This window comes from Clarias gariepinus, chromosome 4 (assembly GCF_024256425.1).
Source record: "Clarias gariepinus isolate MV-2021 ecotype Netherlands chromosome 4, CGAR_prim_01v2, whole genome shotgun sequence".
Lineage (NCBI taxonomy): Eukaryota > Metazoa > Chordata > Actinopteri > Siluriformes > Clariidae > Clarias > Clarias gariepinus.
In genome coordinates this window covers 8,628,372-8,653,895 of record NC_071103.1, presented here as the reverse complement: position 1 = coordinate 8,653,895, position 25,524 = coordinate 8,628,372, and the positions used below count along the sequence as shown (strand labels likewise).

Genomic DNA, 25,524 nt, shown 5'->3' with positions numbered 1-25,524 from the left:
AAAATGACCTAGGATTTGGGTTCCCCTTGTGCCACCAGGGCAGCTCAGGCTTCTCAGAGTGTGGTTCTGCAGGGCCTTTGGGGAATATTGAAGTAGATCTTATGGGTGCTCTGGGGTGTGAGGTGGCCCTCAGTGGTTTGGACTTGTTTGCAGGCTACCTTGGGTGGTGTTAATTTTATGGCTGACCAGTGTACACCAGATTGTCATATCCCTGAAATGTTTGTGTCCCATTGTTATGTACAAAATCTGTTATTTTTTATCTAATTCTTAATAGAGAAACTACCTATAAAAACCCATATTTGGATTTAAAATCTATATTCATAACCATAAATATTTATTTCAAATGTTAATAACTAGGCAATGCAACTTAAACTTTATGTATAATTTACAATTATTGTGACTGTCACATCTCCTTATGACCAGGTAGTCTACTCACTTAATAACAAACAAGCTGCAAATCAGATATTTAGTATTGATTTGTTAAGTCAATAAAGTCTACCTAAAAACTATCATTCTCTTTTCATGAGTAGGATGATACTGTATATGCACTGAAAATAATTAATATTGTTCCAGCTATGCATGTGCATTTTAATTCAGCCTTATTAAAGGCCTACTGTATAAATATTAACTAATTGGTAAGAATGACTAATACATTAGGTACATAGATTCTCATCTAAGGTTGTAATTCGTCTTCCGTTTTTTCAGCCCATCAGTCCAGAATTTATTTCCTGGAACTATCTTGACTCAAGTAAATGCAATCTCATGGCCCACAATTCCTATGTAATTGCTAATGGCAGTGGTGTCTACAAGCAAATGTGTAAACGTCCTCATCCACAGAGAATGAGGGTCACTGAATGGTTTGATAAGTGCTAAAATGTTGTAGATCATATGATATGGCAGTTGGTCACCAGAGCTTAATCAAATTGGGCAACTATGGGAGATTTTGTTAAACAACAGTCTTCACCAACATAATTAAAACAGCAGTTGAAAGAATATACAGTACACTGACTGGCCAAAACAGTAGGATGTATCTCGTCTCATGCCCTAAGTCTCCCGGGACAGGCCCCAGGCGACCCTGTATACATACTGTAATAAAGTTTAAGATGTGTGAAAATATTTTCTCATGCTCTCAGAATTACGTTCATAATGTGGAATATGGCGGTGCCATTAGGGAAGAAAACTTCCTCTGATCATTCTTCAGAATTTCAGGTTATCAAATTATTGCCACATAACATTCTAGAGTCTAGACTTAACCAACAGAAGAAACCCCAGATCATAGCACTGCCTCCAGAGACTTGTACAGAGGGCTGATGTATACATTACTTCCGGCACTTCCCTTCCTACCCTGATGTGCCCAGTGCTGCGTAATAGGATATATTTGAACTCAACAGACCACATGACTTTTTTTCCATTGCTCCAAATTCCAATATTTATGCTTTCTAGCAAATTAAAGACTTTTTTCTGATTAGTCTCTCTAACGCATCATTTCCCCCCCATCCACCCCCCGCGTCAAAGCAGTATAGAAGATGAGTAAGTGAGTGTGTGAGTGGCCAAAACAGAGGGCTTTCAAAGGGCCAAATTATTGGCCTGCGTAAATCACCAAAAACTAGTGCCCACTGTACAAGCCTCTGGAGGCAGTGTTATGATCTGGTGTCAGCAAGGTAATGTGGCAATAAAATGTAGTCAGCTGACTACCTAAATGAACTGAATGACCAGTTAAATGACCAGTTGAATTTTTCTTCCTTAAATGCGCAAACATGCTTTTAGGATTCAAGTTGTGAAAGTGTGGTTCTGGGAGCATGAGGAATCCTTTTCACATACGAATTCACCACTACACTGAGCACCGTAATCAAAACTAACAGCAGTGATTGAATTAGAAAGATAGGGGCAGGACAACATCAGAACTGTTTTTCTTTACATCCTTAGGTGGAATATCAGACTTTCACTTTACATTTTTAGGTGGTATCAGTTCCTTAATCAGACATCCTCTCAATCTTCTGCTTTCTGCACACTGCTTTCTATGTAATTGGGATCTCTATGTAATAAGGCTCCATAGTGCATTGTGTAGATCACTGCTCATTTAAACTAGGGGTCATGAATTAAATTCCAGGTGGCGGTGATAGCTCAGTGGATTAAGGATTTGGAATACTGATGAGAAGGTCATTGGTTCAAGCCCCAGGTCCACCAGTTTGCTAATGTTGGGCCCTTGAGCAAGGGGTTCTGTATCATGGATGACATTGTGCTCTGACCCCTACTCTTAAAGCTGGGATATGTGCAGTAATGTGTATATGACAAATAAAGGCTTAACTTTGTTGTGAACAGTCTATTCTTTGTCACAGCCTGATCATGTAATGTACTGACATTTTAGTCACCTGAATAATGGTTTCTGTTCTGGTTTTTTTTTCTTACATCACAACTGCATGATCATCAGTCACTGAATGTGCAATTTTGACCACAAACCTATTTACAAATCTAAGTGCAGACTTCATTTTAGCCACTCTTCTTATTTAAGTGCGGCTAGCTGAACAGCCATTGTGAGCAAAAAAATTTTGTTCCCCAATAAAATAACTCTTCTACAAGTGCCATCTTGCTATAAATTAAGGTCAGCTGGGATTGCTTATGGATTACGTGCCATTCTTTCTGAAAAATTCAGCATTTTTTCTTACATCACACCTACTGCATGAGCATCAGTGGCTGAATGTGTCATTGTATTGAACACAAATATATTTACAGATCTAAATGCAGATGCCTTTATAGCTAACAGTCTCATTGAAATGCAGCTAGTCAAACAGTAATTGTGATTGAAGCTTGAATTGACTGGATACTAGATGCTAACTTATTAGCCATTGGTGTCTGAGTGGTAGGATTTTCATTAATCAATTCCCACTTCATGCCCACACCCCAGCAATGCCAACTCACAGGATCAGCAGGTCGGACTGGGGGAACATTTTTTCTAAAAGGTAAGTGCTCGTAGAAAAAAAGCATTTTCTGAATTCCTGCTACTAACTTGTCTACATGGTTTGACTGATTGATTAATTGATTGAAAAGTAGACAATGATAAGCTATTTATAAGGATTAGAAATGATTCAGATCAAAAAACACGAAAAGATGGAATTTTTAAACAGCTGCCTGAGATGGTCTGCTAGATAAATCAGCACAGCCTGTTAAACAACTGGTCAGACAGAGCTGATTTTTTCAGCAGTGTAAAATGTTAATTGCTTAGTAGCGTCGTGGAGTACGTTGGTTTGTGTTATTTACCACTCCTTTACTTCCTTTAACCTACCTAACGTCTGTGTGTAGTGTATACAGTAACAGTTATAGTACATTCTAGTACGGTTAGACTGCTTGTTCAAACACAGGCTGCTAAATCAGTCGTTGCCTAGGTTACCGCTGACGTAATGGCGCCCGGCTCTAGCTCAGCCCCTGGGGCCGGTCTGTGATTGGAGGGAAACCCCGTGCAGAGCGCCACTGACCCCCACGAGAATCAGCTGTGCGCAGCAGTTAGCCAGCTTTCGCTTAACAACAGCATCCTCATCCATCACTCTCATCCAGGTGAGGCTTGTTTTAATAATATTCTGGAGTTTGATTTCTTCCTTCTTTATACCACCTTATCGTCCTATCCATAACGCCAGGATTGCGAATTGTCCCTGTGCCATTATGTGACAAATTAGCTTTAACAAGAGCTCTAAGCTAGCCTTCAGACTGGCAGAACTTGGTTGCGATGATGGATTTATTCATTTAGTTAGTAACGTTTAAACATTAACCGTCTGTGAGACGGTTGAAAATTCGTACCTAGAGCACGTTGAGTAAGGGCGCGAGCAACAACAGGGAATATGCAATAATAGGAATAATAATGCGTCTTTAATGTTTTTCTTTTTTTTCGTTTCCGTGTTTTAGGAGTGTGCGGTTCGAGTGATTAACGCGTCAGGCGAGCAAGCATTTAGGCAGAAAAAAGAGACAGACTCTCGTTTATATAAAATGGTCCAGATTGAGCATAAAGATGGGCACGAGCGGACATGTCAAACTATAGCGCGCGCTGCGAAATCGAGCGGGTTAACCATTACGAAAGCACCCATTATCACTCTGATATATAAAGCTTTAGCTTAGCTCGCTTTGTCCAATAGCCCTAGGGTGTTTTTTCATTTTTTATTTATTTATTTCGCACTCCTCTTATAAATATGAATACACCTTGAGCCTGTATTGTATTAATTTAATGGTGATGTGAAAGCAGGATAAGCCCTTTTCATTCAGGAAGCTTGTGTAGCACTGCTTGTTTATCTCACAGCTAAGCTAGTTACGATGCAGCTTCACTCTCGAGTCGGTTTAGCGTCTATATAATTTTTTTTTTTACTATTGTTTCCTTTTAAGCTTATGTATTTGTTAGCCGTAGAGCGTAAAAAATAATAGAGGGCCAGTGAAAGGAGCTGAGGGCAGAACTGGGTGTGGTGGGGAATAAAGAGAGGCACATCCGCATTTTTCCCCGTATGCAATGCTACTTCATTGTAAGTTCCCGGTGGATGACCATTTTCCCCTCAAAGTAGTGCATTTGTTGGTGTTTTTTTTATTGTGTATTAACTTTTTTTGCATGGGTTAGTAAAACAACCGTGTTTAATTATTTTTTTTTTGCCTAGAAATCTCTCTAGCTAACATGTCTGTATTGTCTTCTTGTATCTAAATAAAATATAGTAAAAATAATGTGAAACTTAATAGTCGTAATGGTACATCTTGAAAATAGATAAAATCAGTAAAATCACTTTTATGTTCTATTCGCTTTTAGAACGATAAAAAATATTAGCATTATAAATGAGCGCTGACAGAATTGTCCTGCCTATTGAGGCGCTTTGCGCATGCGCACTTTTACACCTCCAGCAGATGATATTTTTTAAGTGTCTTATTTTTTTTGTCTCCTATGGCATGAGGCATTTTTTTTATAAAGGTGAAGGTAACCAAGAATTTGAAATAATTTAACAATGTTTGTCTTACTGGCTGTCAATACACACTGAAATAATTACAATAATGGCCCCTTTTCAGCCACTTTACAATACATGATGCATCTTCCTTGACAAAATGCCTTTTTTTTCTATTGTGTGCATGACAGAAGAAAAAATATTTAATAATTTAGCAAATGTCAATATAGTTAATGAGTCTAAGGGTTTAGGGTCTAACATTATCACCCCTGTAGTGTCTCATAAACCGCATCTTCCTGGATGTATTGTGCACTACATATGTCAAGTTGTTTGGTGTGCTGACAGAAGTTAGCATTTGAGAGAAAAACATTCGAAAAATAGTTACAGTAATGCCCTTTTTTTGCCGCTTTACCGTTTTCCCAAAATGCATAGTTTTTCAGGTGAATGATTGAGAAAAATCCTAGAATAATTTAGCAAACGCTATGGTTTAAGTGTCAAACCTTATCACCCTTGGGTGTTTTAAGTCAATGTTTTACAAATAGCATTTTATTGGATGTACTTTGCACTACATGTGTCACAAAAGCCATTATTTCATTCTCTATATAGGACACCCGTGTAGGGAATTCTCATCCATTTGGGATACAGCCTAAATTAAACCAGCCACCAAGGCAATCCTTTTTCCAACATCCTTTTCTGTTAGCATAGCTTGTTAAATGTCGCCTGAATATCGGAAAAAGTCTAGTGTACGCCTAGAAGCGAAAGGAAATCATAAAATGTGCAGTACAGAATGATTTCAAGTCCATAACAAGGAAACACGTGTTTCATCATAGGGATCATCATTAATGGTTTGGCTTACAGATGACCTCATAGTCTGTCTGATGTAATCTGGCATTTTTAAAGAATATCCCATGGGAAGCAGTGTACTGGATTTATGTGTGTGTGTGTAGTAGGTTGTTTAGCAAAAACCTTACTGGTTTGATGTTACATCAGAAGAATATAATAATATTCAACTATTTTAAATGTATAATTGATCAGTTCCGGAGCTTCACATGCACTGCGCGTTTAAGATGTCTATTGCGCTAGCACTTCAATTTTAACACCGAAGAATTTGATAATGAGTTGATGAGCTGGAGCAGATGTGTAAACGGCATACAAATGTATTCGAATGAGGCATGCGGCATGATCTAACCTCAACTATACTGATAAAATGACCTTTGGAATGTGTCGCCTCCCCAAAGTGCACCTAAAAATCACATTATGCCCCCATTAGATCCATTGACTTTATGGGGTTTTAATAGTTGCATTATGTTTCTGGGAATCTACAAACACAAAGTCAACTTGACCAGAATTCGTGGCCTGGCCAGTTGAGGGTGATCATTATATTTATTTTGACTTTCCATTATATAATTTTTCATTAAGAATTTGTATAAACACAAGGTTCTTAAAGCTGAGTGTTAAATGCCTGCATAAATTCCCTTTTAGCTCCGAGCAGCCATGGACACAAGTGAATTGGTGCAGAAGGCCAAGCTCGCCGAGCAAGCCGAGCGTTATGACGATATGGCCTCTGCTATGAAGGCGGTGACGGAGGGCGGTGCCGAGCTTTCAAACGAGGAGCGCAACCTGCTTTCGGTGGCCTACAAGAACGTGGTGGGCGCACGCCGTTCCTCCTGGAGGGTTGTGTCCAGCATCGAGCAAAAAACCGAAGGCAGCGAGAAGAAGCAGCAGATGGCCAAGGAGTATCGTGAGAAGATCGAGAAGGAGCTGAAGGAGATTTGCAATGACGTGCTGGTAAGTGTGGCTGCTTAATTTCCGAGCTGTTCGTACACACGGGTCAAGACGCTTGGTAATCTCTTTGAATTTAAATGCCATGATAATTTACTTTATAAAACAATGACCGTTACTAAATGTACGTTTACCAATTAGACACGTGGTGATTTTAAATTGTTGTATTATAATTGCGTATAGTGTTATAATTTGTTAGCATTCTAGTCTTTCACCTCCAGGGTTGAGGGTTCGATTTCCTCCTCAGATCTGTACGCGTGGAGTTTGCACATTCTCTCCATGCTCTGTGGGTTTCCTCCGTTTACTCTGCATTCCTCACACAATCCAGCGACGTTCAGATTAGACAAAATTTCCGGTAGTGCGTGTGAGGGTGTGCCCTGCGGTGGATTGGCACCCCATCAGACTGTTCTCCGCCTTGTGCCACGAGTTCATTGAGATAGGCTTCAGGCCTCCCGTGATCCTAAACAGGATAAGAGGCAAGGAGAAAGATCTTTGTTCTGAATTTTATGATTTCTGCTTGTAACAGTAAAAACACTCGTACAGTTTGCTATAACTATTGTTAACTCTTGTGCTGAAGGGTGTGCATACAAACATAGTTTGCTAGGTAATAAACCCTGGTTAACATTGGCCAGGGGAACACATGGACACTGATTATAAAATTTATCGATAACCATAATTTGCATGTCATCCACTAAGGTTCTGTATAGTGCTGCTGAATGGTTGAATCCGATAATGTACTGTGTCCACTTAATGTTAATAATTTCCTGACAATACTCAGGAAGGAATGTACTGTTATTAAAATGAGGCAAAGTGTAAAAGTATTACAATGGTTGTTTTCTATGAAGAGAGCAACTGAACTTGACATTCCCCTCCACAAATGTAACTATACATGGGTAAAAAGTGCCATGAGTGGCTTTTGAGGCAATAAAATAATGATGTGGTGATTCAAAAGAAAGAAAAGCACTTTTGTGATCATTATTTTGCAGCAGAATATCCCTTTTTTTTTTTTATTCCTTGCATATTAACAAAGCTGTCTATGTGTACGTCTTTTATCACGGTTTCATTTGTCCCAGAAAATCTCAATGAATATACCCAAGAATGTCCAGGTGGCAGTGTATCAGGCTACCTGCTCTCATATTCCAAAGTAATGGAGGGTGATAATCTTTATAAGACATTACTTTAATTAGTGTTCATGAGCAAAGAAATTCTTTAGCAAAGCCTATCAGATTAGCCTCGATCTCATTCGTCCCAGACACAACTGTCCTCTGCGTTGGGTGGGGGGTGTTGCAGGTGGGGGCACTCCTCAAGTGAGCACTTTGCTTGAAAAGTGGGATAAAAATACAAATGCATTTATTTACTTGGTAGACACTGTTATCCAAAGTGACTTACAGTTAGAAGTGTTGCTCGGGTGGTGTTTAGGAGGACCTGGGGGTTTGAAATCTTTGGAAAAGAAAAACTTTTAATTTTAAAATCATCTTGTAATTTGCCATTCAGAAACAAATACAGGCACAAGTCTGAAAGTGCAAATTACAGTCTGCAGCTAAAACAGAGTGCCCACAGAGATCTTAACAAGCTGTTGGATCAGGGAAACACCGCCCCGACAAGATGGGTTATCAGTTGAAACAATGGAACGATTTATAAAACTCATACAAAAAGGAAATCCAATATGTATTAAGTTAAAAGATTGTTGTTGACTGTTAGCTTAATCTTAAATATTGTGCAAGTTTTGACCTTTTGCACATGACATCACAACGTCTGTTCGCTATGGTCCCGCCCACATCTGGGCAAAAAAAACAAACAAAAAAAGGGGGCATTGCTTATCAGATACCAGTGCCAAAAGCCACACATATAGAAAGTCACGGTGGCACATTTAGCAAGAGCAACCCAAATACTAACTTGAGTCATTCTGAATTGTCTCTAAACAAGTCCATGTTGTATTTTCACAGCTAACTAGCCTTCTAACACAAGGAGGCATTTTAAATCTCTCCCTAATTTCCGAATAAGGGCAGTACGTGGTAATTGGAACAAGGGAATTCTACACATTACATAGTGCACTAGCTTTGATTTTATTTTATTTGGGATTCAGCCCCAAAACAGTTAGTTAGCTTTTAATTAAAAAGCTTGAAATGTCACAACTGGTTAATGTCACCTAACGTGAGTGTAAAGCACAGCATCTTCCGTAGTATCGTCTCATTTGCAACAGAAGCACTAAATGAGCCAACACTAGCAAACGCCAACAAATCCAAGAGAAATCACAGTAGATCAGTGAAGACATTAATATCAGGACAAGAAAGCAGACTTAAAAGCAATATGCTTTGAAAACAGATAATTCAGTTGAACACAAATGAGATAGAAATCGGCAGAAACAGCTTTTGTGACAGAACTATAAACAAGCAGCTGGCGCAACATAGTACTAATTGTGTGGTGTTTTTTTTTTTTTTTTTTTTCTTCTTTCCTCTCTGTCTTTTCATTTATTCATTTATTCATTGCATAATTTTGTTCTTTAAAAAAATATTAATTAAAATATTTTTCACTTGTTTGTGGCGGTTTCATAATTTTTGCAAGGGGTTGTAAAATGCGGCTTATGATTTAAGCCCTGATTTCCCATTTGCAAGCTAATTTTTGGACTTTTACTGGCTACACCCTCGAGCTCAGCAGCTATTTGTCGTGCACACCCATGACAACTGTTTGTGTAACATGACATGCAAAGTGACCTGGTTTTCTCAGTTTGCGAGCCATTGCTGTGTTTCATGTATTCTCATTTTCACGAGTCTTCAAGCACTTTTTTTTTTTACATCAATGAGTGACATAGCATGAGCCCCTCTTTCACTATAGAACCAAGATACAGTAGTTAACTATGAATCTATTAATTCATCTATATCATGTGCTAATAATTTTAATAATTAATTTCATTGACATAAATTAAGTTGTTTGGCCAAGTAATTTTTCAGGATTATAATGCACAGTTTAGTATCATGTCTCATCATTTTATTTATTGATGTTTCCTGTGCTTGAGATTGTGCTCAGTTGATTTTAATAACTTATTAATAATATAAATCAGCATTATGTGATGTTAGGATGAGCGGTCACATGGACATCAGACTAACATTCTGAAAGAGATACAGGATGTGAATTAACCTTGCTGGCTGTGTGTGAATTAGCACTGTGCCTAAATATATCATGAGCGATAAGACAGGGCCTTTTCCAGGCTAATAAAACTACTCCACGCCACACAACCATGAAGATACAAAAGTGAAACAGTATTTCTATAAAGAGTAGCATTTGTAAAAACAATTGTTCTGGCATTTAAGAGATTACAATTTAAAGATCTAAAAACACTGACCCAGGAAAAAAAAACAAAAAAAATTGGGGAGGGGGAGGGAGGAATCACTTCTCGTTGTAGGGATCAGTAGCACAATATTAAAGAGCCTGGCTTCACACAGTCTAATAAGTTTTGAGAAGTTGATGCACCCTCGAGAGCACTGCCATGACGGTGTGTCACACTTCAGCTGTTAAGAAAAGCCCTTGTGCTTGCTAGGTGATTGCTAAATTTGGGGCAATTCTGGTGCGCTATGGTGGTTAAATGATTTATCTCTGAACCCTCCTATTATCACAAGCCAGTTAATTATGCTACTATTAGTATTTTTATTATTATTAGTAGTAATAGTAGTAGTAGTGCTACTTCCCACACGCATACATTGAGTGGCCTGTTGGAGATGTATCAGGTAACATTGGCCGAATGTATTAAGCCCTTTTCTTTTTTAATTAATTCTTTGACAATGCATGCTAAACTGATTATGCATTAGCTATTCAATTGTTTTAAGCTATTAAAACTGCCTACAAGATTGTCTTATTTACCAATGAAGTATAAGGGGGAAAGGGGCTATAAAAACATAAGTAACATATTAAGCACTATTAGTATTATTATTATTATCTATTTTTAAAATTATTTTTCTTAACAGATTTTTATGGTACCTTTCCCTTTTGATGTCATCAACCATAAATCAGCCTTGACATCAGCACATAATATTCACTCAGTAAAAAAGCAATTTGACTGAAGGTGAAAGTGCATGTGTTGTGAAATATGTGCATTAGCTTCATATAGTGATTACTTTGACTTTGCATTGACGTTAACATCTGTGTCTGTGTTAACATCATGTGCTTCAGGCTTTTGAGCCAAAAGGAAACAAGTGGGTGGGGCTGTGGTCTCTTTGGTCGATTAAAAAGTAGAGGTGCACGTCTAAAAGAAAAGAATAGCTGCCTCTTTCTCTGTGTGCTACTCTTTTGTGATTGAGTTTTTTTCCCTACACAGAAGCATTGGCACCTGTTAATCGTTGTATCGTGGCTGTAGAAGAATAATATCATTTACTAGAACGATACTAACGTACTGATTCACTAAAGAAATAACTGGATGTCTGATCATGGTATGTTGATGTGTAAATTTAACTTGATTAGTTAAACATAAGTTAAGACAGTTTGATGTGAACACAACTGATATAAGCTTGTAATGTCCTAGCTGTATAATACCAGTGACATGGATGTGGTCCAGTGTGACACTGGTATTGAGCTGGGTCACTCCTGTACATGTCGTATAGGGTGTAAAATAGGTCAATCCTGCTTTGTCATGTGATAAACACAAATTAGTTATTTAAATATCAGTCTTATTGGCTAAAAGCTGCTGAAAAGCAATGTGAGAAATGTCTTTGTATTTTTAGGTAAATATATAGCCAGAAAGAAGCACTGAACTACTGCATAACTTGGGTGGGTGTCAATGTCATGTCTACAAAGCGATAATCTTTTAATAATTTAGTTTAAAAAAAACAATCTAAATTAAAATCAAGTATAGATCATGGATACGAAGGTTGTAAGAGTGTAAAGTTCTAATGATTTCAAGGAGAGGCACTACAAGCAAGAATTTAATCTCTTCTTCGTGATCGCTTTTGCATTTATATTTAACTAGTGTTAGTACACGTCATTGACGGGTAAAGAGTTTGTAGATGGAGTTCAAAGGTTAAAGCTAAATATAATCTGATCAGCTTTAATGTAATTAGTGATATTATTATTATTTTAGGTTAAAGTCCATGTACATGTCTCTGTCTTTCTGTATTTCTTTGTATTAACAAGTTGAACTCTGTTTAACTTGTTAATACAAAGAAATAAAATTTTGTAAGGTTGAGTATCTTGCATCCTGTTTACGCCAAGGTTTACTTCTTTCGTTGCCTGCCAAATTAAGATTTGTCTTAAAAAGACTCGTGTTAAAATTCTCTTAAACCACTTCAACTAATCCCAGTAAAATTATTCAGTTTAGTTTTTCTAGTTAATATGTATTGGTGCAAGTGTTTGTTTACACTGAATGAGATTCTTATTTTAAGTAGATTATTTATTCGGGCACATACAGTAACTGTTCATAACATTGCTTTTGCTCAACATTTAGATTGCATTTATAGTGCAGGTTCCGTAGATCTGTAAGTACTGCAGAAATTTTGGTACATTCAGCAAAGCGGTCGATTTTTAAGACGCACCCCAGTTTGACGCATGCGCAGTGTGCTGTCAAAATCTCTAGATCATAATCTGGTACAAAACTGCTCATAACTTCTCTTCTACTCAACATTTTGATTGCATTTATGGTGCAAGGTTCAGTTTTTATAATGTAGCCTTTTGTGTGTGCGTGTTTATTGAGGATTGTGCCGGCTTGTAGGTTCATTACGGTCGGTTATGTGTCTTCTGCATACTCTATGTATACATGGTAAACTATTGTGTTGATTGTACAGACAAAACCTTCTTTATTTATATAGGTTACACGTAATTTATGATAACAGGTTTTTGGGCTATGTAAGTCCTAAAAAAGTTAAAGTATGTAACTATACAGAAGGCTTGAAGGGCTTTTGAGCTGTTATTATTCACAAAAAGAATCTGTCTTGAGAGAGGCTACAGTATATTAAAGCCCGTTCAAAAAGAGTATGTTGAAGGGCCTAAAAGGGTTTATAAATAACAAAAACCAAAGCACTGGCTGTGGGGCAAAAAATTATAATTATTTTTTCACTTTTCGCCCTTTTTGAAATTAGTTTAAAACAAACACACTAGCCTAAGTGGTCTCTGTTATTCTTGTTATTTGAGGTTATGTTCTGTCGTGCTTCATTTCCATCAATAGGGAAATTAGTTTGTTTTTAAAGTAGTCTTAAAATATAGTCTTTAAAACCGGAATCCAGCTTTAAACAAATCAAATTATTTTTCCAGATCACTTATCTCTAAAACATTGTACCAGTTTGTATTGTGTGGAATATGTTGTATTGTTCACTATGTCCTCTTTCTGTTCATCTTTTTCAGGTTCTTCTGGACAAATATCTGATCCCAAAGGCAACCCCAGCCGAAAGCAAAGTCTTCTACCTGAAAATGAAGGGCGATTACTTCCGCTACTTAGCCGAGGTAGCTGTGGGAGAAGAGAAAAGCGGTAAGCCACCCTCTCAGTCAGTCCCTCCATGATCTCATGCATTGAACAGCTCATTGGGTTTAAAAGCACAGAGTTGGGAAATGAAACACCGTCCTCGTCGAGAGCAGCATGTTAAGAAGTAGCTCTTTTAGTTACATGTTAAAAATGTAAAAACAAGCTTCCTCATGAGCAACCTCGTCGTCATAGTTGTTCAGTATCTTGTCATTTATAAGGTTACATTTTTTTCCCTCTGTGGCGAAAGTCTAAATCCCATCTTGAAAGGGTACGTGAGTCATCCTGTACTGAACCACACCCTTCAAAATTTTTCCTTCCTGCAAATTATAGCTGTGAGTGTCGAGCAGTAGTATAACATTTCAGAAGAAAATGCAAGATAAAATGTTTGTGTAAACAGTGTATTTTATTCCCCTGTCCCTGCAGTCCTAAGCTGTGGAAGTGTCCCAACACTCGCTTACCTTAGGGCATTGTGGTTTCCACTGTGTAACCATTTCCTTTTGCTTGAACAGTTCACTCAGAGGCAAAAGAGAGGAAGTGATGAGGCACAGAAGTTTTAGGAGGTTAAGACCCATTCATTAAAATACTGTGTTCCTGCTACTACTCAGTAAAGTTTTGGTGTTTAAGGAAAATCACTAGTTTCCATATTCACTGCACACATTTAGTAAACTCATTGGAGCATTAAGGTACGTTGATTTAGCTGAAATGCTGTTTTCTGTAAATTATTGTAAATGAAGCCCAAACTGTGTTTGTTTATTTTTGTTTTATTTTATATTTTTGTACTATATGTGTAAATGAATGAGGACCAAGTCTATAGAGAGAAATATCATAAATGCCATGAGGTGATTCTGCTTTCGGCTTCCAGTAGAGTGAAGAAGGGGTGAATCATCTTGAATCATCTAGTCTATTTGTGAGTAAGCAGAGTCGCAGACTAACTGCCTTCCTGTGCCAGGAAGTTTATGGGACATCACGTGGCAGCGGGGCATTGAGAACATTCAAATGAGCATGGCTAGTCGTCTGCCAAAGTTCAGAGTTTATCAAGCAGCTATCTCTGTCTCTCTGTCTCTTTGTCCAAACCATCATGGCCAGAAATGGGGAAAGAATTTAAAAGGGTGGGAAAAAAAGGTACTGGGTTGTTCTCGGTGTGTAGTTTGAGTTTGAAATGTTGCAGTCCTTCTTTATTTAGCTTGTTAAACTGGATGCCGTTTCGTCATGTTGAAACTGCAAGCTGGGTCACAACCATCAAAAACATACACACACACACACACACACAAAATAACGTGATGGTAGTAAAAAGAGATTTACAGATTATTTAATTGCATGTATCTTTGTATTAAATTTCTAGTGTCATCTGATGAACCAGTGCAAAGACCATTTATACATCTGAGAATGGAGGAAGTACTGCTAGTTATTCAATCCATTTCTGAAACAGGCAGGCAATTGTATGAGCCGGAATGAGGAATAATGAGCTCATTCTTTCACTCTTTGTATCTTTGTTTCTTTCTGGTTATTGGTTGGATTGTGAACGTCTGAAGGCTATTCGCTTACATTTAGGGTTTTTTGTCAGATACATTTTAGAGTCAGTCGGCATGTATGTGAGGTGGTTCATATACAATGTGTGTATATATAGTGTGTGTTTTTTATTTTATTATTTTTTTTCTTTATTCGTGTGTGTGTATATATAGCCTTAATATATATATATATATATATATATATATATATATATATATATATATATATATATATATATATATAGGGCTGTGCACTTAATTAAAATCACGATGTGAATATGCGTAATTTCTAAATCGCCTTACAGCAAAAAAAATTTTGGGGCGCTCCCGACATTTCCCGCAGTATGCTATTTAAACCAAACACAACGCAGCGCGCCTAAACAGAGTGCGAGAACAGGAGACTGAGCTTAACAACAAATAGGCTGCAGAAACATGGACATACAGACGCACATACAGTACATACACACACTAGGGCTGAAACGATTCCTCGGGTATCGAGTAATTCGCTTACATAAAATTATAGAGGCAAAATCTTCTGCCTCGAAGCTTTCTTTTAATTATTTTAAAAAGCTTGCGTTATGTTTTTGCCCAATTACTTGTTTGGCGTGAGACAGCGCGCTTCCGGATGCAAGCCGCCACTAAACACAGACGAAGAAGCGATTACGTCACCCACAAAGCGGAAAGAGACGCGAACAGTTAGCTGTGTATTGATTTGAGGGAGCGTTCTGTTGCGGGATGCAAAATGAAAGGGAGCCATAAAAATATCACTGAGCCAAGAGAAGAAGAAACCAGCAAGAGAAAACGACAGAAATCGTCAGTAAAGGCTTATGTTATGCGTGAACTGTAAATTTTTTTACTTTTAGTTCTGAAAGCTAAGTTGCACAATGTAGTGTTTTTGTATAATTATTTATTTGAATGTGTCTGTTATGCACCAAAATGCCCCCCTGCCACGGATTGCCCCCCTCTCCCCTTACATAATCTCTATAAAATATATTAGGACACCACAATCAAAAATTTATATTATTATTATCAAATCCTTGGCAGGAAGGCATTTTAGCGCATAACAGTGTGCCCTAGTTTTTGACTTGGTCATTTCAAATACCTTATTAAAATTTTTGCATCTGAGAAAAGGCTTTAAAATAAGAATGTAATGCACTTAATTCATCTTGGTCAATTTTAAGCTATTCCTTATATTGTGAATAATGACGATGTTTATTTTTGATAAAGTGCTGTATTTTCTAAAAAGAAAACCAATTAATCTTTGTTTCTCTTATATATTTTACATTGCTGTTTAATTAAGCAAAATAACATTTTACCCAAATACTCGATGAATCGATTACATTTTTAGTAGAATACTGAATTACTAAAGTATTGGATAGCTACAGCACTAACACACACACTTACTTTTTGCCTTATGTTTGTTTTAGAGACATCTATTTCTTATCCTTTGGAAAAATGTTTTATATTCACCCTGTAAAACGTGTGTCTGTGTCAAAATCGTGATTAAAATCGAAATCGCAATATTGTTCAAGAAAGTGATCGGTTTCTGTTGTCCATATCGCACAGCCCTAGTATGTATGTACTGTATGTATGTACTGTATGTATGTATGTGTGTGTATGTATAGACACGGCTCTCTCAATTCCTTAACTAACACTAAATAAATAAGTTTGCCAAGTTTATATGTTCATCAGGTAAATTTATAAGAAAATAAAAAATGTAAAGAAGAGAGGAGGGAAAAAAGCAGATGTATATGTACCATAGTGTTACACTTCAAAAGATTAGCTATACCATGAGATATAATATACAAAGGAGTATAATAAGTAATAAGTCAACCTGGACTGGTTTAAAATTTACCGAAGACTAAAAGCACAGTATAGTGATGAGACACTTAAAGAAGGCCATACGTTCGTGAACAATCATCCCGAGGTTTTCTGAGACAAAGTGGCTCTGAGCCCGCTGGAGTGTTTCCAGCATAAAGCAGGCAGGCCGATCATGGCGTACAGCGGAAACATTCTACCAAGCACTGGTATTAGTGAATGGCTGGGATAAGTGCATTAGAGTATCAGGGGATTATATAGATACATTTTACTCTCATAACTGTGAGAGGGGCATAGCAATACAGTCTTTCGTGTGTGTATAACTGTAAGTGTGTTTTAGTAGAACAGACATTACGCACAGTACACACAAGCATGAGCAAGAGATGGCAAAGTACCTCTTTTTTTTTTTTCTCATTCTGATCCTGAACCCTAAAAAATCAGTTAACACCAGTGTCCACCTGCTCATAGTTCTCTTCATATTTTTTTCACTTCCAGTCCTCTCAAAAGAAAAAAACAAAACAAAATAAATTGCTATTCCAGTTGTTACAGAATCCAATATCCGGTTTGTTTTTCTCCAGTGTCCTATCTTCCTTCCTGTCCTTTTCCTTTTGTCCATTTGTGCCATTCTGAAAACAATACTGGTTATCAGACCGGTGCCATCTCTACATAACACATGGGATGTAAAAGAAAGAATGCAGTCATGTGCATTCTTTCTTTTACATCCTGTGTCGAGTTCAACACGTGTCTGCAATTTCTTTACTGGTTTCTTCTGTTGGTATCTTTTATTAATTGATAAAACATCATCTCTGATCAATGTATATAAAAATAATACATTACAAGTAGTGATGGGCCGATCCACGATTTTCCAGTTCCGATCCGATTCTGATACACGACTGTCGATACCGATACAGATTCCGATATAATACATCTTTTTACTTTAACATTAGCATTATTTTTGTTGAAATTGTGCTGTTTGTAAGGTTACATCACAGAATAAATAAACTATTAAGCACTTGTTAGAAGAGCAAAAAATATACACAACTACTTTGAATTTAAAGGCATTACAAAGGAATTTGTCACACTTCACAAAAAGGTAGCAGCAACAGCTGTAAAATTTTGTAAATATCAAAAACACAACAATCTTGGTTGAAATAAGTTCAAGTATTATGTCCATTTTAGCAGCAACAACTGTGTAAAAAATAAAAGTGCAAAACTAATACATTTTAAATAAATATCTTAACTATCAAAAAAGTAAGTTAAAAACAATAAGCCCAGACGCATCTATTTGACAGGTCAAGCAACAGACCAACAACATCTTCGGAGTAAAAAAAAAAAAAAAAAAGTCAGTTAAAAAAAAAAAAACGTTTTTGGAAAACGTCAACGAGCGTCTGCTGCCTGGTGTCTTTTTCCCTGTTTGCTAGCATAAACTCCTGGTACTCTTTCCCTTGAAATCTCTGCAGGTGCTTGATTAAATTAGTTGTATTGTACGACGCAACCGTACTTCCACCCCTCGGCACGCTGACTTTACACACATGGCAAGTAGCAGTATTGCTTTTCGGCGTTTCCAAACTAAAGTATCTCCAAACAAGCGACATTTTGTTCACAACAACGGCTAATGTTATTCGCTTGCTCAGATCGAAGTTGCCGCAGGTTCATGGTATGGAATAAGGAGCGGTGCATTGCGTCGAGTTTAAGGTCCAGTGCAAGCTGCGAACTGGAATATATAGATCGGGCCTGTCCGACCGATATCCGATGACGGACTTACGGCTATATCAGACCCGATACCGATATCATAACGGATCGGGCCCATCTCTAATTACAAGACAAGTTAGTTTATTAAGTAAAGCCATATTTAAACCTTAGCAGATTCTTCATGTCTTACAGTTTGCAGTTTTTCTATTTTTAGCATTTCTTGGCATCTTGTATCCTGACAACAAGACCTTAAGGAAACAATGTGATGTCTGTATAACTTAACTCCCAGTGGGATTTCACTATCGACTGGTTGTGATGTATCATGTAATTTTGTATTTATTTATATATGTATTTATAAGCAGCTTCTTATAAGTGGTGTTCAGGTCTTCGGGGTACTTTCTGTGCAGGAAGAAGCTGTTCTGCTATTTTTGGACAACCTGTGCATATACTGTAGTTTTAGGTCAAACTAAAAATAGGTTAAACAATAATGTGCAAATAATGCATGATAGTTTCTCTGCCTTTGCAGTTATCATGTAATAAATGAGATTTTTCAGCACAAATAGTTTTAGAGAATAAAAAAATAAAATTGCATTAATGCAACATTTGCTAAATTTTATTATTGGCTTACTATCTCATGGGTTTTTCTTTCCAATTATTTTTGCCAATGTTTTTGATCTGTTTAGTTGTTCTGTAAGTACACTAACAATGCTAGGAATGAGGAACCATTTCAGCTGGCTAATAAATCAAAATAAATAGCCACCAGTGAGTATTATGCAAATGGAATAATGCTAGTGATGTAATTTGTGGTTATCATCTTTCGTTTGTTGTGAACAAAGTTGTAGTTTAGTGTGACTAGGTTTAGGACTGATTCCTGCCTACACAGCCTTAAGTGATATTATTTACACTTCCTCTAAGCTGTAAATATAATGAAGTGAGACAAACCAATATCATAGAAGATTGACATAAATCACTGTTTAGCAAATATATACTTTTAATGTTGAGAAAGTAGCAGAACATGAAAGAGGTGACTGGCTAACAAAAACGCTAAGTAAATATTCTGGACCTTTCTAACTTTTTTAGATTTCAATCCAATTTTAGGTATTTGCCCTGACTTGCCACAAACCAAGTAAAGAATGTATACAGAAGATGATAAATTCCTTGGATGCTTTCTTTTAGTACAGTTGGACACAGCTGGATGTCATTTCATGTGGCAATGCTGCAGCACGTACAGTTATGAGGTTATGTTTGTTTACATCTGTCTGTTCGTACCCCTGTTTTTTTTCTTTTTTTTTCCTCTTTCCACAAAAGGAATTTTTCAAATTTCACATATTGCTGGCAGCTGTATGTGGCCTCTACTAACTGTTCATTGAGTGTTTAGTGAACAAGTGATGCTAATGCTTGCCAGAATGCTTTACCATTAAGTGTCCACAACAACAATAAACATTTTAAAAATCATATTGGCACATCATATTTGTTACAGCTAATCATGAAGATTTTATGGTTTTAATTTTTCTTTGCTTTTAAAGACTCAACTGTTCTTGTTTTTTCCCCCCTATTTTTAGCCATCATTGGCAACTCACAAGATGCCTACAAGGATGCGTTTGAGATCAGCAAGGCTGAGATGCAGCCCACACACCCAATCCGTCTGGGCTTGGCACTCAACTTCTCAGTCTTTTACTACGAAATCCTAAACTCTCCTGAGCAGGCTTGCAAGCTAGCCAAAACGGTATGTGCTGAACGCAAAAACACCTTCACGGCAACCACCATATTGTATGCAAAATGACCTTGCACAAAATTAATTCTTAGGTTTAAAATTAACAAAGGGAAATATTGTAATTTTTTTCATGGGTGGTTGAGGTTAAAGGGCTGGCATCTCAAAAAGGGTGAAAATTACGTTCTTTAATAACTGAAGACGTAAACAGTCATGGAGAGACTTGACATGATGTGAACATACCATGTGATAGGGTTTTCTATTTTTTTTCTATCTTTTTGTAAATTTGCTTATGCAAACACAAAGCATATAAACAAGTAGTAAATACCTTTAGTGTTGTAAGATTCATTCCGGGACATTGAAAATATAGCACCTAGTCTTTCTTTAACAGTCATCTCTAACACCTTATTGTAGAACCTGTTGTAGCAGTCTTTTCTGACACATGGACCATTAACCATGCCATGATCAAAGAAATGAATCACATTGAATTATTTCTTCTAATGTTTAATGTGAACATTTGATTGAAGCATTTGACCTGAACACACCTGCATGATTTTATCTATTACACTGCTGCCATGTGATTGGTTGATTTGGATAATTCCACGAATAAACAAATTTAAAGCTGTTTCTATTAAAGTGGGTGGTGAGTGTACATAATGCGTGGTGCGCTAATTAAGACACAGCTTATGTAATTGATCAAACTGACGCAGAAAGCCACCGCTGAGTCATGGTTAAAGAAAAATCAGGTTTCTGGTTAAAGAAAAATATTTAAAAGGCTCTGTGAAAAAATGCTACTTTTTTTTTTTTTTTTTTTTCTTCACATTTTTCTTCCTTAATTTCCTCTCAGGCTTTTGATGAGGCCATCGCAGAACTCGACTCGCTCAACGAAGAATCTTACAAAGACAGCACGCTGATCATGCAGCTGCTGCGAGACAACCTGACAGTGAGTTTTCTGGTCCTTGCTTGCACTATTAGTTTGTTTGTTACTTTTTATTTTATGACTTAATTTACAACATGATACAGATTTAATTTTGTCATTAATGCTTGCTTGGACCTGTTAGAGAAAATGCATTAAAAACATTGTGCTCTATGATAAAACTTATGTTCGAGTGGACACACAGTAGGTAGATTGGAGTTATAGGAATCATAAATTATTTTGCTGGGTTTGTAGGTAGATTTGATTCGGTAACACGAACATTTATTGCCTGATTTGTCTCTAGTAGCTGTAATACTTAAAGCTTTTTGAAACTATTAAGTATCAAGTGCACATTGAAATGCTGTGTAACTTGTGTTTCATTGTCAGGTCTCATATGAAGTATTAATCTGCCCCATACTCCAGTCCAGCAGGTGCACCAATCGCACATAAACTAAAAAAAAAATGCTACTTTTTCACTTTTCTGCAAAAGCAGTGATAAATTTTAAATAACTCTGATATGATACTCCCTATATAATATAAAAAGTAGGAATCGATTCTAAAATGAAAACTGACCAGCAAAACATGATAAATTAAACTAAACAGTTTTAATTTATAACACATGACTATCATTTAATTACCTTTTTTTGCTAGTGCATTAGCAAGGTGTACTGTATGTTCAGTGTGCTAGCTAACTAGCTAAGTAGTTTACCTTCAAGATCGGGTCGATCAGGAGTTTAGGGAGCTGGAGGTGGCATACATGCACTCTCACAGTAAGCGGAATTCACCCACATACTCACGTAGATAACATGTTTCCTACACGCCATAACTACGCGTGGGCAGTTTGTATAGAGGCTAATGTCATGGGTCTCAGAGGAAGCATGTGATGGACTTCCCCCTCCTTGGCTGGTAGCTCATTTTGCTTTGACTCCCTCCAATAATCTGAAAAGCTTTTTTTTTTATATATCTATCTTTTTTGTTTTGATGTGTTTAAGTGAGTGAAAAATTTTGAATAGTAAATGTTTTATTATGAACATGCTGTTGAATTTTCCATTGAAGGAAAACTTTTGTTTAAACTGTCAGTTGTAGTTTTAACAAAAAAAAGAAAATCGTAATCGGCATGTCAGACTTTTTCAGCCAAGAAAATTGCAATTAGTGGCATCTCTAGTGGCCAGTCAACGTGTAAATGCTGCGCTCTGAGGACGTCATAAGTGGAAGTCGATGTCTTGATGCATGTCTCAAAACATGATAAAGACTCACAGCAAGTGTACTGTATATGGTGCTGATAATTTTTCTTTCTCCTCAGCTGTGGACCTCAGACAACCAGGGTGATAACGAGGACACCGAGGAAGGAAGAGAAAACTGATTCCCCTCTGCCCATCTGTCCTTCCCCTGACATCTGGCTTTTATTATCCTATCCACACTGAACACCACATCATTCAGCTTCTGCCTCCGTTAATTCTTACTACTTTCCATCCATCTGTCCTTTTTCTTCTCTTGTTCCTTTTCTTGTCATCATTAATACACCCAGGGATCTTTCTTTTGGGAGGAAGGGGAAAAGGCAGGGAGGTTAAAGAAAGATTTAGGGGGGGGATTATAGGGGGAGGGAGCCGGTAGGGGTGACACTTGTGCTAGTGAGCTCATTAGCATGGGTGTGTGTAGGCGAGGGCAAGTTCTCAACTCCAAGTTCTGTCTTTTACATTTGTATATCATGTATGTCCATTGGTCACAGAGTTGGGGTGTTTGCCATACTCATTATGCACAGCTGCAACTTTTATAAGCATTCTTTAAATAAAAAAAATAAATCAATAAAAACAGCCCTAATCTTTAATCAGAGAAGGAAGGTAGACTAGGTAATGGGGACATCATTTGCTTCATATGTTGATAATGAGAAGAAAAAAAACGTACTGATTTAAAAAAAAAAAAAAGACAAAAAAACATTCCATGTGCTGTCACATTGTCAGCTTTTGCATTTTCTTTTTCTTTTCTCTGCTGCAGGTGACCTTAGTTCACTTCTCTTTCCTCTTCTTCAACATTACGAGGTAGAAAGGACCCCTAAGATCAAAGAGCACATATGCTTGATACTGATACCATAAGACTGCACAAGCAGAGCATCAAGCGTTCCAACATGCATATAGTTACTACTTTGTCCTGTTACGTTTTGTTTTATTATTATTTTTCTTTGATAATTTTTGATACTTGCCTGAACTGCATGTGGCTATGAAGTAGTTAACAGGGGTTGGGTGTTATTGTTGGGCTGGCTAGCATTTTTGTTTTCATGTCTTTGCTATTTTCACATGAAACACCAAGCATAAATGTTATTTGGGGGGAGGGGGGATATGTAATTTCATCTACGTGTAATAAACAGTAATAATTTAACATTTTAACATGTTTGGCTTTTTTTCTTTATTACAAGCTATAAAAAAATCTGGGCATCTTTAATCCCTCTGACTTTAAGAAGGCAAAACAGGTTTTTTTTTTTGTTTTTTTTTTTTTTACATTGAACAGCTCCAGTTTAGGCCAAAACGGAATAATCTTTAGGGCGTTTAAATCAAACTGGAACTTGTGATGAAATTCCTTGTGAAGGAAGATGTAAAACCGAGCGATGATTTTAGAAGACTTACGATTTTACAAGTACAGTACGGTGATGAGTTTCTAAGCAACATTTGAATGGTTTTGGACAAAAGAATACCCAAGCCTGTAATTGTAGCTTAATTTGTGAACATAAATCTGATTTGAAAAAATCTCAGGTTTCCATTGTTACTCTAGTGTTACTCTACATTGTCTGGAAGGAGAAAGAATAAACAAAACTGATAACCCCAGGCACATTATTTTATTACTAAGGAAAGATGTACAGTAGAAGTAAAGCGATATATGAATATAAATAAATGATGCATCTCCATATAACCCAATATGTTTTGAATTGTATCCTGGTTGGAGCTTAAAACCTTATATAGCACTGTACATATTTATGTATGTGTTTACACTAGCAACCTTTGAGTTTCTTTTTTCTTTAAGTAATTTAAAATTTTAAAACATCTTAAATATTTTTTTTACACTTATGTTTTACTTTAATTACGTTACACTTGCGTTTCTATTATCAATATTGTGTGCGAGTGTATGTGTGTGGGGGGATAGGCTTCAGGGCCCCCCTGCGACCCTATATATAAGATAAAAAAGGTACAGTATAGATGATAAGGGAATGAGTAAAAATGGATTGTACATGAGTTAGCTCTCGGTTAGAAATGAACAAATTAAACTGAGTAAAATGAAAGTTGTGTTCTTCAAGCTTGTTACTTAAAACCCTCCAACTTTCATTGTTCTAGGGAAGGTTTCCACTAGATTTAGGACCATCGCTGTGTTAAATGTCCCCTGTCAAAAAAAAGCTTCACACATTCCTAAGGTCTTAGGTGGGGAGTGTTTGTGTAGACTTCTGCATCCATCTAGGAACCTCTGTAGTCCATTTAGGGACTGTGGAGGCCAATGGTGATTCCCGTTATTTCCATTTTACAACTGTGCTGGGATCTCCTGTCAACGTTCACATGCTACGGGCAATTTGGGAACGCCATTAGCCTAATCTGCATGTCTTTGAACTGTGGGAGGAAACCGGGGCACCTGGAAGAAACCCACCAAACACGGGGAAAACATGGGAACTCCATGCACACAGACGAGAGATGGGAACCAACCCTCAACCTTTGAGATGCAAGAATACAATGCTATCCATTACACCACCGTGCCGGTGTATACAGCTGCTCTAACCAAATCAAGTCTCTAGGTACCTCATACTGTGGCACATGGGCATAATGGTTTGTGTTAGGTCTCAGCTCTAGTAAAATATATATATTTTTTTTTTGTAAAAGATATATTCTTAAAAAACATGCTTTCACATTTGTAGCAAAAGTTTGGGGTAGGGATGTGTATGGGTGTGATGGTCTGATATTTACATGCTTTTGGTCATATAGTACAAGTACGAACTATCTGATTGATACTACAGATCTTACATGCTATGATATAAGCGTTCTTTTTCGTGTCTCATCCTTCTTCAGCACGCTTTTACGGATTTTTATATTAATCAAGAAGCAAGTCACTCTTTGTCTATGCCGCTTTATCCTGTATACAGTGTTGCGTGGGCCTGGAGCCTATCACAGGACACTTAGGGCATGAGGTGGGGTACACTATGGATGGGGTGACAATCCACCAAAGGGCACTATGGACAATTTGGGGAACACCAATTAGCCTAACCTGCATGGCTTTGGACTTTGGGAGGAAACCTGATTACCTAGAGGAAACCCACCAAGCATGGGGTGAATCATAGGGATGGGAATCGAAACCGGATCCTGGAGGTGCAAGGCGACAGAGCTAACCACTAAACCACTGTGCCGCCTAGAAGCTAATCATTCAGGTCTTAATGAACTATTATACCAACTGCACTTGTAGTACTTTATTAATTTTACAATGCACTGCTGAGTAATGACATTTTGTTAAGCAGAAGGCACAGTAAGATCTACTCACTCAGGGGACCATCCATACTGCTTTATGTGTACAAGGTTACAGTGGGCCTGGAGCCTATCCCAGGAGAGTTAGAGCATATAAGGCGGGGGACGAGGTGGCAATCCATCACAGGCAATCCTCATACAAGCATGCACACACATGGGCAATTTGGAACCCACAAGGCACAGGGGGAACATGCAAACTCCATGCACACAGACCTGAGGCGGGAATCGAACCCAGACCCTGGAGGTGCAAGG

The 25,524-nt window shown here is 37.4% G+C and overlaps 1 protein-coding gene across 1 annotated transcript; it reads left to right on the top strand.

Annotated features, from left to right (window-relative positions):
* Window positions 1–3,425: 3,425 nt before the first annotated feature.
* On the top strand, window positions 3,426–23,163 carry ywhabl (tyrosine 3-monooxygenase/tryptophan 5-monooxygenase activation protein, beta polypeptide like). The gene is made up of 6 exons (XM_053493579.1): window positions 3,426–3,552; window positions 6,390–6,695; window positions 13,017–13,140; window positions 19,715–19,878; window positions 20,711–20,806; window positions 22,083–23,163. Exons 2-6 carry the CDS (start codon window positions 6,402–6,404, stop codon window positions 22,140–22,142), a joined length of 738 nt encoding a protein of 245 aa, XP_053349554.1. The 5' UTR covers window positions 3,426–3,552; window positions 6,390–6,401; the 3' UTR covers window positions 22,143–23,163.
* The last annotated feature ends 2,361 nt before the right edge of the window (window positions 23,164–25,524 follow it).

What these genes read in the sequence shown, in the direction of transcription:
- ywhabl (XM_053493579.1), top strand. Translation starts at nt 6,402, where the DNA reads ATGGACACAAGTGAATTGGTGCAGAAGGCCAAGCTCGCCGAGCAAGCC. An exon ending in AGATTTGCAATGACGTGCTG is followed by an intron (nt 6,696 to 13,016) that starts GTAAGTGTGGCT and finishes CATCTTTTTCAG; the next exon opens with GTTCTTCTGGACAAATATCT. An exon ending in CTTGCAAGCTAGCCAAAACG is followed by an intron (nt 19,879 to 20,710) that starts GTATGTGCTGAA and finishes ATTTCCTCTCAG; the next exon opens with GCTTTTGATGAGGCCATCGC.